The 13,943-nt window shown below is 37.3% G+C and overlaps 1 protein-coding gene across 2 annotated transcripts in view; it reads left to right on the top strand.

The window, feature by feature from the left end:
- LOC145268642 (hatching enzyme 1.2-like) overlaps window positions 1–13,943 on the top strand; it is a 75,045-nt gene that overhangs the window by 16,546 nt on the left and 44,556 nt on the right. For both annotated transcript variants that reach the window (XM_080124121.1, XM_080124120.1), the window contains exons 2-4: window positions 12–30; window positions 5,579–5,611; window positions 10,006–10,049. In XM_080124121.1, coding sequence (XP_079980247.1) covers window positions 12–30; window positions 5,579–5,611; window positions 10,006–10,049 — 96 coding nt within the window. The remainder of the gene's footprint in view (window positions 1–11; window positions 31–5,578; window positions 5,612–10,005; window positions 10,050–13,943) is intronic.

The following is a 13,943-nucleotide window of genomic DNA, read 5'->3' as shown; positions in this document are numbered from 1 at the left end:
TTGTTTTTCAGTCAACCGAATTAACCGATGGTAAGTCGAGAATTCAATCTTAAAAATCCTTTTATCTTTTCCTCTCTGGTGACCCCTAAAAAGGGGCGAAGGCTTGTATGCATGTTTCTATAGGCATGTTTCTGTATGTAATATTCTAAAACTGTCCCCGTTTTCTCTACCTCTTTTGATAACTTTTGTCAATGATTTTGCCTTATCGCAACAGCTATTTACCATTGATTGCTCACTGGAAATTATTATTAGTCTTCATTGCAAATACATGATAATAAACCTTCCCAATTATCATCATTATTATTATCATTATCATTATTATTATAATTATTATTATTACTATTAAAATTATTATCAGGTTGAGAAAGTTCTTGTGATTTTTAACTTTTAAATTCAGATGAATATACCTTGGCTCAAGCAAAAATTTATTGATCAAAATAGCACCATCAGAATCAATTAACTTTTACCAACGCAAAAAAAAGGGTATTTATGCCAGTAACGTTAAAATCTTGTGTTCTGGTGACGATAAATTTGCTGAAGGCGTTTTTTGATATCTATTAGGTTTTTGAAGTATTTCTCATGCAGAAAGTTATTGAGATATTTGAAAAAGTGGTAGTTGGTAGGTGAGAGGTCTGGAGAGTATGGTGGATGAGGCAGTTTCATAGCGTAACTCGTTCAACTTCGGCAGGGTTGGTTTAGCAACATGCGGCCAGGCATTGTCGTGGATGAGAACTGGGCCTTTTCTGTTGACTAATGCTGGGTGTCATTGTCAAAGTTTTTGATGCATTTCATCTATTTATTGACACTCAGTCCTCGCTGTAATGGTTTTGTCTGCATTTAAAAAACTATAATGGATGAGACCAGTCACAGACTATCAAACAGTCAGCATGACCTTCTATTGGTGCAACTTTGACTTTGGGAAGCTTCGTCGGCGTCTAACCACTGAGCTGAGCGTCATTGATTGTCGTAAAGAACCCACTTTTCATTGCAAGTCATAATCCGGTCAAGAAACGGATCGTTCTTGTTGCATAAAACAAAGGAAGATGACACTTCATAATGGCGTTTCTTTTGGTTTGTGAGGCACCCATTTATCAATTTTTTTTTGTCTTTCCAATCTCTCTCAAGTGGCTGGAAATCATTGTATATGTTTCGTCTAGTTCAGAAGCAAGTTCTCAAACAGTTGTGTGTGGATTGGCTTCGATTAAGGCTCTTAATTAATCGTTGTCAATACCCATTGGCTGACCACTAGGCTCATCAACAAGACTCTCGTCACTGCCACAAAATTTCTGAAACCCCTATTGTGCTGTGTGTTCAGTAATGGTTCCTGGGGCAAATGTTTCTTTTTTTTTTTTGTTCTCACATCCACCCCTAAAAAGACATATCGCCACTTGGATGTGAGGGTCTACTATTTGGGACTATGTCCAGAAAAAGATTAACAAGATGTTGGTTTATATTACATTTAAACCTCTGCATATCAGTACAGCCAGGAAAGCAGCTAGCAGGAAGGGAATTCCAAAGTCTAGCTGTTCGAAGGAAGAAACTATTAAAATAGAAAGCTTTCTGACATTTAGGGATCTCAACAATGAAGGGGTAAGATTTTGTTGCTAAGCGGTTTGTCTGGGATATGTACATCGACGGGGCACAAGTGTAACGAGTTCATCAGAGCATATTCTATTAAAATATTTGTAAAACAAGCACAGAGCTGCAACATTGTGGTGATGGGACAGGGTTTTGAGCTAAGTTGACAAAGTGGGAGCTATTAGGTTAAAAACTCTTTTATGGACCCTATCCAAAAGCGGAAGACTAGTTGTAGATGCACCAGTCCAGATGTGGCAACAATACTCCATGCATGGGCGAATAGTGGACTTGTAGAGGTACAGGATACTCTCAGGCGTGAGTAGTCTTCTGGCTCAATAGAGGGAATCCACTTTCTTTGCAGCAGCCTTTGCAATGTCCTCTATGTGTTTGTTCCAGTTCATATTACCCACAAATGTTAGGCTGAGGAGTTTGAAGGAAGAATTTTCAGGTAGGATGTTATTTGTCATGGATATTGGTGGTTGGCGAAGCATCGTGTAATTGTTAAAGGAGAGCAGCTTAGTCTTATTAGCATTAAATGTTACCATCCATTTGTAGCCCCATTCCACTACGGTCTGGAAGTCATTTTCTAATGAATACTGCTGCCATATCTGGGCAGGAGCTGCTAAAAACAGCCTATCCTGCCTTGACAGAGTACAAAATAGACTTTGTGGCTTAGTGGGGGATGCCCTTTTCTCTACCCTGCAATCTATCTCCCACAGAAGAGACGTTGCGAGCCTATCCTTGTTTTATTGTTATTTCCATGGCAGGTGCTCATCTGAATTCCAATCTCTGATTGCCCCTTGCCAATCTTTCACGAAAAACACCCGCCTAGCTGAATCCACTGTGAAAAATTTTCCCCACTCTTTATCTGCGCCTAAATCAAAATGTAGATTCCATGAACAAAGCTTCTTTCTTAGAACTGCACGCCTGTGGAACTCTGTTCCGTGTGCCTGCTTCCCACCTGACTACAACTGGGATGTCTTCAAGCCCAACGTTAACAAATTCCTAATGAACCATCCCCTTAAGTAAACACTTCATTAAATCTCCACACTAACATACTTTTTTTTTTTAAATTTTTTTTTTTTACATAGGCATCACCACATTATCAAGGCCAAGAGGCCACTCAAGGATAAGGGTTAAAGAGTGTACAGTAGAAATTGGACAATATAGTAATCATTAGTAATGAAAAATTGGTAAATTTGATAACTTATATGGAACGGCTCATCAAGAACTGCAATAACCCTTATCCCTGAGTGGCTTCCGGGCCTTGATAAGTGGTGACCACCGTGTAAAAAAAAAAAAAAAAATTCTGCCATTGTCTTAGATTTGTGCCCATCCATTCTTCCCTTATGCATGTTATAGAGTGTTGTATCATCGGCAAATATACCCATCTCGGACACAATATTATTAGGGAGATCGTTAATGAATATCAGGAATAATAGTGGTCCAATAATCAACCTCTGAGGTACTCCTGCATTAATGCTATGCTGCTTGGATGTACGTCCATCAATGATATTGCTGATGCCTCAAGCTGTTTCAGCAGCATTTCGGCCTAGCTTTAATTAAAATAAGAAAACTGTGCAAATTTGCTTTTTTTCAATCTTGTATTCAACGTTCTGAAAATAAGACAATTGTTTTAAAACTATTGTAATTTAAATTATTAGATAGAGCAAAAAACTCTCTTTAAAATGATATATAATGTAAAAGTATTATAACGAAAACTTATTTGAAAATACATCATTTGAAATCAAAATTAAAAATTCTGCAAGAACTTTCTTCTCAACCTAATACATATACAAAATCCTTCCATTACTTATTAATGAATATGTTTATGGAAAATATGCTTATTCAATTATATTGTAGTGAAGCCAAGACTACTATTTCTCCATTACATGTCTCTTTCTCTCTAATCTTCCCTTTCCCCCTTCCTTCCTTCCTTCCTTCCTCCTTTCCTCAAAAATGTGACCAGAGGTTGTAACCAATCAGGACGGAGAACAGTTCTGGTGGGAAAGACAAAAAGAGAGATACAAAAAGTGTTGGAAGTAAAAAGACGGAGACGCGAGTGGTTCCAGAGTCAGGGGACAAAAATGAAAATCACAAACTTTCTATAACCCGATACCACTTGTTTGTACGCTGAAATGAATATTAAACCGTTTCGTTTGGAAGTTCCTTTGGTTCTTTATTATTATTCCCAGGTCGGTTTCTACTCTCGTCTTATTAATTTCGACAGCTCTCCAAAAGGGGGACCCACTGAAATGGTGACCTACCCAACAAGAATTACATTGTGGTAACCGCCATAATATTTCACCTTTTATTTATACTAATCCTTTAATTTATGAAATTCGATGTAACTACAGAGCATATAAAATATATGACAAAAAGGCTATATTCCGATTTTTTTTTTTTTTTAATTCAATTTTCACCCCAAACAAGGCACAGTGCCATTTTGAAGTAGGGGGCTACTATCGGGGACATAAGTTGCAGGGGTATTATGAGGGAGACGAGTAGCAAGATGTCTGTTTACATTACATTTGAACTTCTGCATGTCAGTATAGTTGGGAAAGCAGAATCCTGGAAGGAAGTTCCAAAGTCTAGCAGTTCTGGGGAAGAAACTATTGTAGTAGAAGTCTTTCTTACACCTAGAGATCTCTACTGTGAAGGGGTGGGATTTAGCTGTTTGTCGGGTTTGTCAGGAGTATTCAGGGGGTACAAGTGCTTGTAACTCGTCAGAGCATTCAACATTAAAAATACTTGTAGAACAGACAGAGGGATGCAACATTTAGTCGATGGGACAGAGGCTGAAGCCTAGATGACAGTTCAGGACCTATCAATTCGAAGATGATGTCCATCTTACCGTTCATTTCTTTAAGTATGTTAAAATGTTCAGTTCTTGAGAGCACCTGTTTCGTAGAGCAGAAATAATCATATAATAATGTCAATTTTTAAAAATATTTCCTGTTCTAACTCATCAGAAGAATAAGAACTCATCAACTTCAGCAGAAAATAATAATATATGGGCATGATTATATAAATCCGAAAAAATCGGCAGAGTAGTTGCAATTGTGTTTTGTGATATTTACTCCAATATAAATCTTATATATATATATATATATATATAATATAATTATATTATATTTTAAAAAACAATATGTATGCCGCTCCTCATGTGGAGGTACTAAGTTGGTTAAAGGGAAAATTATTCCCAACTCGCATTTAGGTAAAAATACACTTTCGTAAATATTTGAATTAATTCAAAAGGTATGGCAAAAAAAAAAAAAAAAAAAAAAAAAAAAACACACACACACACACACACACACACACACACACACACACACACACACACACACACACACACACACACACACACACACACACACACACACACACACACACACACACACACACACACACACACACACACACACACACACACACACACACACACACACACACACACACACACACACACACACACACACACACACACACACACACACACACACACACACACACACACACACACACACACACACACACACACACACACACACACACACACACACACACACACACACACACACACACACACACACACACACACACACCTAGGTTAATCCTTTACTTGAAGTGTACTCGGTTTGTATATACCAATTGTAATGGATTAAAAAAAATCTTTCTCATAAATAAAGGTTTTATAATGAAAAAAAAAATTCATATAAATTTTGTAAATTTTGAAAAAGTCCAAGCTCACTGAATGCCTTTTTATTGGGTTTCAGAGCTGTTGTCCAAAATGGTGTTTTTTATAAGTTTTTAAAAGTAAACATCTCATGAGTACGTGACTAAATATGCAGCAATAACATAATTTTGTAGACTTGTTAGTCGCAATACGAAACCATATTGTAATGAATACCTTTTGAAAAGTAATAAATGACCAACTGAGAAAACTTGATATTTGGAACTTGGAGAATTATTATACTACACTATAATTTTTTAATTTCAGATTTCGATGAACGTTATCCTGAAGAAGTTCCAGGTAAATATTTTTTGTTTGTTGTTTTATAATTTCCTTATACGACTAAATATGTGTGAGTGCTGTACATATCTTTACTTGCGAAATGTAACTAATGCTGATGAAGTCTGATCCATCTATAAAAGATAGTAAACTAACTTACATAGTGATGTATATGGTCGAATTATATGATGATTGACACATGTAGTTTATACTTATAATCATGCAATTTGAATAGATAGAAAATTCTTACGGCGAAGGAAAATATCTATACTTATATCATAAATTCAGCCTTGGAGAAAAAGAATGGTTATTCAACAACAAGGAAAGTTATTAAGAAAAATAAAAAATAAACAATATATATACATATAGTCATCCACATACAGTACTGTTTCATTGTATCACAACTCATCAGTGTGGCTAGACTTGCACCTTTTCCCAGCCAGGGATTGAACCTACAACCATTGCATTGATAGTTGGCAGTTCTAACCACTAGCCTATTTGGTTGGTGCTTGCAAATGATCTCTTCAAATGTTCATTAAATTAACATTCGACCACCACTTTTACAGTGCTCTAGCTGTTTGTTTATTTACAAGCAAAGAAACAGTGGATTTTACTTTATAACCAATTAAGTAGTGGGTGAGATACATTTATGACAGTGCTCAACCCAAAGAGAGGGGCTTGAAATATATAGTCATCCACATACAGTACTGTTTCGTTGTATCACAACTCATCAGTATGGCGAAACTAGCACCTCTCCCCAGCCGGAGATTGAACTTATAACCATCACATTGATATATATATATATATATATATATATATATATATATATATATATATATATCAATGAAAATAAATAAAATTCCTACTTGTGAGACATCAGCTTGGGGTTATTAGTTGGTTGTATGACCGTGTTCCTTGTTGAGATGAAGTAGGTTCAATCCACTGTTGGATTCCGCCACAGTTTGCTTGATTTTGTGTTAGTTAATAGAATTTCTTGTGTGCAGAGCGTTTGCTCTGTTGGCAGAATGCTTGCCTTGCAGGAAGCTTGGGTTTCGAATCCCAGGTTCGGATATGTCTTACTGATGAGCCCAAATGAGGGCGAAACTCGAGTCTTGGACTTCAGATTCGTTGGCTGTCATGGCTCCCGTAGGCTGCAACGTTGTTTGACTGTGGAAATAATTATATATATATATATATATATATATATATATATATATATATATATATATATATATATATATATATATATATTTATATATATGTTTGTGTGTATGTATGAGGTTTACTTGTATGTGTATATGTATAGACGTTTATATGTATGCATTCAAGTTGTGATTGCGTATTAATATGCATTTACAGGTAACGGTCATTTTATATATATTATGTAGTTTTGAGTTATAATTGGGTAGGGGCAGCCAAACCAGCTGCCAATATTTACACGATTTTTCTTGACTCCAGTCAAGAGCTCGTTTCAGGATCCCCTTAAGTGCAATTGTCTAGATCTCTCTTGTTATTACTTATACCTGACATCTTCTTAAAGGTATTGGTCATTAATTCCTGATCTTTTTTTTTTTTTTTTTTTTTTTTACAAAGGCATCACCACATTATCAAAGCCCAGAGGCCACTCAAGGATAAGGGTTAAAGAGTGTACAGTAGAAATTGGTCAATATAGTAATCATTAGTAATGAAAATTTGGTAAATTTAATAACTTATATGGAACGGCTCATCAAGAACTTATTTACTTTAGACTTGAACACAACCATATTGTAGTCAGCCGGAAAGCAGGAAAACGGAAGACAATTCCACAGGCGTGCAGTTCTAAGAAAGAAGCTTTTTTCATGGAATCTACGTTTAGGTTTAGGCACAGATAAAGAGTGGGGGAAATTATTGATAGTGTTTACAGCTAGACGAGTGTTTCTTGTGAAAGTTTGGCGAGGGGGGACCAAAGATTGAAGCTCAGTTGAACACTTTCCATGAAAATAACGATACATCAGAGACAAACTCGCAACATCTCTTCTGTGAGATAGAGGTTGCAAGGAGGAGAAAAGGACATCTCCTACGAGGCTACGAAGTCTATTTTGAACTCTATCAAGGCAGGACAAGTCCTTTCTAGCAGCTCCTGCCCAGATGTGGCAACAGTATTCCATCCTTGGACGTACCTGGCTCTTATATAGGTAGAGAATAGCATCAGCAGTGAGATATCTACTGGATCGATAGAAAGATCCCACCATTTTTCCAGCGGCCTTGGCAACAGATTTGATATACGTGTTCCATTTAAGATCAGGAGTAATGGTCAAGCCCAGAAGCTTGTCAAAACTTGAGGCCTCCTGAAGACGAGAGCCATTCATTTCAATTGATGACAAATGTGGATTAGAATGTTGATGATGTAAAGAGAGAAGCTTGGTTTTAGATGCATTAAAAGTAACCAGCCACTCCTTTCCCCATTGTACTACGTGCTCAAGATCAGAGGAGAGAGAATTGGAGAGAACTTGGTCGTTTACTGTCTTAGATGTGGTACCATAAATGGTAGTGTCGTCAGCATAAATGTCTACAAATGATGTAAGGAGCAGCCATTATAATCCTTTCCTAGTTGTGGTAAAGAGCACCCCTCTTGAGCCAGTTCAAGAAACCTTTTTTGTCTTTGTATTCCTGTGAGAGTTCCTCCAGAAAATACTTTGCACACTGATGTTGGCCTCACTCGTCAAGGTTCTTCTTTTGGAAGGTCTTGGTATATTTCTGCTGGCTCTTTCTCGCTATTTCTGTGGCAGACTTGTTTGGTGTTTCAGCCTCATCTGTGAGACAACCCTGTTCAACAGCTGAGTATATGATGTAGTTCTGCTGGCTATTGTCTCTTGGTGTTCATATACCATTGAAAAGTGTGGTTCTGGGAGCTTCTCAGATACTGGCCTGTGCTGACTATAGTTGCTCTATATTCGTGGTTGATCTCTGAGAGCCCCAGTTTTTCTTCTCCCCTGGTCAAGTACAGTCTTGGTAGACACTGATTTCTGTATATTACTCTATGAAGTGTTAGCATCGTCCGTGTCTTTACGTCTGGTCTGTTGATGTGTTCTTGTGGTCAGTCAATGAAGCCAAAGCTGTATGTTATTACTGGCATGATAAGTTGGTTGATGGCAGTTACTTTGTTCGTATTAGTAAGCTGTGTTTTATAGATCTTCCTCACATAGGATACATATTTTTTGCCAATCTTCTACCTCATTTTGGTATGTTGTATGTTGTCATTTTCTTCAATGTCAAGATACTTGTAGTGTTCATGCTCTTCTAAGTCTCTATATCGGCATCTTTATCTAGCTGCATATTCTCTGTGTGTGTCTTCTTCCCAGCTCTGAGCACACACTTGGCATATTTATCCAGGCCAAACTTAATTCTGATGTTATTGGAGAAGGGGTGCATTATCTGCAGAAGCTGGTGAAGCTCGGTGTCAGTGCTAGCATACAGTTTAAGATCATCCATGATAATATTGTGTCCGAGATGGGTATATTTGTTGATGATACAATGCTCATAACATACAGGAAAGAAGAATGGATGTACACAAATCTAAGACAATGGCAGAATTCTAAGAAAATGACCTCCAAACCATAGTTTAATGGGGCTGTAAATGGATGGTAACATTTAATGTTGATAAAACTAAACTGCTCTTCTTGAACAATTACAAGATTCCTCTCTAATGACCGATATGGATGACAAATAAAACCCTATCTGAGAATACTTCCTTCAAACTCCCCGGATTAACATTCACAGGCAATATAAACTGGAAAAAATACACTGAGGACATTGTGAAAGCTGCTGCAAAGAAGGTGGGTTCCCTCTACCGTGCTAGAAGCCTACTTACACCCGAGAGTATCCTGTACCTCGACAAAGCCACTATTTGTCCATGCATGGAGTATTTTTGCTACACCTGGACTGGTGCATCTTCCACTAGTCTCTCCCTCTTGGATAGGGTCAAAAAAGTCTCTAATCTGATAAGTCTCGGTTTGTCAACTAGGCTCCAACCCCTGTTCCATCGCTGCAATGTTCGTCCACGTGCCTGTTTTACAAGTATTTTCATGGAATATGCTCTAATTAACTCGTTTCACTTGTGCCCCCTTGATGTATATATCCCTGACAGACTTGCTTAGCAACAAAATTACACGTCTTTACTGTTGAGCTTTTTACTTCTATAATTTTTTCATTCGAACAGCTAGACTTTAGAATTCCCTCCCTGCTACCTGCTTCTCTGATTGTACTAATATGCAGAAGTTTTAAGATTACGTAAACTAACATCTTGATTATCTTACCTAGACATGGTTCCAAATAGAAGCCCTTTACATCTAAGTGACGATATGCCTTGTGAATAAAATAAAGAAAAACGAAAAAAAAACGTAATTTGCTGATTGTATTTTTGCATTTTCTTACAGGTTTGTTTGAAGGAGATATTGTCTTAGACGGGAGCAATCCTTTCGTAAGTCAAGTAAAATATTACATTTTATTTTTTTTATTACATTCGAAACGAGTATTTTTATTGTTATATTGCAAATCATTTCACTTGACCCCACTCCCGATTAGAGAGTCTTAAATGGGAAAATATTGTCAAAATTTTGAAAATCAGAATCGAAAAATATTAATAAACTAGCTAACCCAAACCCGGCGTTGCCCCTGATGCAGCAACGTCATTTTGATTTAAAAAACTTATACATAAAAAGAGATAAAATTTCAGTTGTAAATATGGCAACTCTTGTTATATATTCTTCCATTAAAACATGAGTTATTCCCCTTTGCTGATTTTCAGTTTTCAGTAATTATTGCAAAGGTGGCAGCTTTAAGCTGGCCTAATTAGTTTTAAAATATATTGTATTGAAATACGCTATAATATTGTCAATGACATTGCACAACAATAACAAATGACAATTGGCTAGTTTTATTTAGTTTAAATGCTTCTTATGATTATTTTATGATTATTTTAGTTGTAAAATATGAAACAAGCAGCATATATATTTTGTTGTTTTTGTATATATATTTTGTTTATTAGTGTATAATTTTGAATTTTATGATTTTATTATTTATTATTGTTATTATTATTTACTCACTATGAGTATTCACACAAGCCATCATCAAAGATTGTTCTTTTAGAACGACTAGTGATGTTCCCTGGAGTCTGAGTGACGACAAGTCTCCCCAGATTTCCAGTATTCTCCAACTATTTTGACAACCTTTGCAAATTAATTGGCATTATTGCAACAGCCGCTTATCATTGATTTCTCATTGGCGGCGACCATTGGTTTTCACTGGAATTTGGATGGCAAAAAGCCGCCTCAAGGTCCCAGTCTTCTTTGCACATCTCCAGTAGAGGTCTGGCTGGTATTTTCTCTCCTCGGTTTTCCCCTCCTCCTTTGGTGTGGTGCCTGTTTATGGTGACACTCACAGGAAAACAGGTGGGCGCAGTTTCTTCATTTGTACAATTTCAGTTTTCATGAGATGTTACTTTGTGTTTTGCATCTGTAGCTGTTTCTGTATTCAATTTTTGTGTATTTAATGTGTGGTGTTAGTCTCCACATTCAAGGGGTTTCTTTAATATTTCTGCAGTTTTCATTATTGAAATTCGTTGTATTCTCTTGGTCATCCCTCTGATTCCTATATCTCCCATTCCTTTTTCAAAGTTCTTTGGTATCGTTCCTAGTGCTCCTACTATTAGTGGTTTTATTTTTACTTTCTTCATTCTCCAGATCCCTTTGAGCTCTCTGGCCAGTTCCGTGTATTAGCTCCGCTTTCCATTCTCCTTGATTTTCACTCTGTATTATTATTATTATTATTATTATTGGCTCACCTGGAGCTTTCACACGAGTCAGCAAACGATCTGATTGGAGACCTGTGGTGTTCTCTGGAAGCTGAGTGACAACAAGTCTCCCCAGACGTCCAGCTCTCTTCTCCTCCTTCAATAGCATTTGCAAATAAATTTGCATCATCGCAACAGCCTCTTACCATTGATTTCTCGCTGGCAGTGGCCATTGGTTTATACTGGAATTTGAGTGGCACTAAGCCTCCCCAAGATCCCAGTTCTCTTTGCACTTGTCCAGCGGAGGTCTGGCCATTGCTCCCTCCTTGGTCTTTCCTTCCTGCTTGACCCTTATTCACATTTTGTGTCTGACTATAGGTATTGCCGATTTTATACTGATAGGCGGATCATAACAAATGAACACAGACTATCAACATCTTTTCTCAGTCTTTCAGCACTTTCTGCAAGGTTCTGGTGGTTCCCAACAAGACAGTCTTCTGAAGTACTCCAACAATTCAATGGATCCCAATTTTCTCAATCCACTTGTCAAATCCGTTTATCACACTCCCAGGACTCCAATCACAATAGATATAATTTCTACCTTCTTCAACTTCCACAATCTTTTTATCTCCCTTTTCAAGTCTTGGTACTTTTTAACATACTCCTTTCATTTTTCTTCTACATGCACATCAGCTGACACTGCTATAACTATCATTATTCCCTTGGGTTCCTTTTTTTCCAACAAGACTAAATCTGGTCTCATTGCTCCAATCACATTATTACATTAAATATTCATATCCCACGATAATTTCACATTATCACTCTCCACTACCCTTTCTGGAACATACTCATACCATTTTTCAATGCATTCCAACCTTTTTTTTTTAGTTGCATATATCCCAATATTGTCATGCGTTCTCTTCTATTCCTTTTGAGATAACTTTTCACAACTACTGACGAGGTGTTGTATATTCTCACATTTACATTTCGCTGAAAGTAAGGTCCTGTGCAATTCTAGTAGGTTCACTCTTCCAGGTTTTGCCCCGTTCTTTTGAAGGATTTCTTTTGCAGACCAGAGTGCTTTTTCTCTAGGACGTTTGCTCTTCAATACAACTTTCTGATCTTTGTGTTACATCATGCTGTTGGAGTGAGATGAATATCGAGTCTTTATCACTTAATAATTTTTGCAATGTTTTTCTCTTCTTTCTTTTTTGTGGAAATCACCGCAGACAAGGCATGAAGCCACTTGATGTAAGAAGTTAAAAAAAAAAATAAAATCTTACTTTAAGGTCAAAAACTAGTCAAAAATAAGTGTTAGCTGGATAGATTTCGACTCAGAAAACAGCAATTCTTCCTCCTTTATCAGAAAAATCGCCCATGGAATCTAAAGACAAAAGAACAAAATAAGAGAAGCGAGATTGAAAAATGTATAGAGATGCAATGGTGCAAAGGTTGAAGCTTGGCTGACAGTGCAGGACTTATTAGATACTCCAGTCCAGATGTGACAACAATGCTCGCATGTGGTAACAATACTCCATGCATGGGCGAACTGTGGCCTTGTAAAGATATAGGATGCTTTCTGGTGTGAGTAATTTTCTAGCATGGTAGAGAGAGAGCCTACCTACTTTACAGCAGGCTTGGCAATGTCCTCAATGTGTTTGTTCTACTTCATATTGTCTGTTAATGGTAAGCTGAGGAGTTTGAATAACTTTTGATTTGTGCTTTTCATAAATATATTCTACATATTTACAAGGGTTGGAGTGTTCTTTGATATCAAAATATATGAACATTGCCTTTGATATATATATTTTGGCCCTCACTGGTAGGTAGAGATTAAGTCAGCTAGTACAAAATTCGAGAGCATGTCATTTAAGTACATTTTCAGTATGGCCTGGTGACAAACGAAAATATACCCAATGCCTCGGCAAAGTCAGGCGGTAAAGGTCAAGGGTCAGTTCTTTAGACAAAAGCAGCTAGATGCAAATGAAATTGCAAGGAACACAAACAGGAGCGAATTCTTGCGGCTGGAGATTTTGAATACACTTCCATTCCTGGCTTGTCTAATCAGAAACTAGTTCTCTGTCATGTGACCGAGTTTATATAAGGTTAAACCGGCAGCATACTCTTTCTTCTTAGATCTTGAACTGACAACAACTTCGTGTGGAATGGACCCCCCCCCCCGAACTCACCCAGCCTTCGGGGTCAGGGTTCGACTATGACGTGAATACAGAAAAGCTAACACGGTTACCTCCGTACACAGATTTTAAAGGTGTAAACACACAAACTCTCTTTCTCTTCCTACAGAGCTGTCTCTAATCTTTCGTGACGTATGCTTCTACTACTAACTTTAGGGGACAAATAATCCATCATGGCTATAGACCCTAACTTAAACACACACACACACACACACACACACACACACACACTCTCTCTCTTTCTCTTTCAACAGGCCTTTATAATATTTCATTCTTGGCCTTCGGGACAAGATCAAAGTGTAGTATCTTTTCCGACAGATGCTGCAAAGCTAAGACTAGCAAAGACCAGCTATGACTAGTAAAGACCATATGTGGGGGTAACCCCACA

The sequence above is a fragment of the Euprymna scolopes genome, chromosome 44, assembly GCF_053919585.1.
Source record: "Euprymna scolopes isolate OS-2025 chromosome 44, ASM5391958v1, whole genome shotgun sequence".
Classification (NCBI taxonomy): Eukaryota; Metazoa; Mollusca; class Cephalopoda; order Sepiida; family Sepiolidae; genus Euprymna; species Euprymna scolopes.
This window is presented reverse-complemented; position numbering and strand designations above follow the sequence as displayed.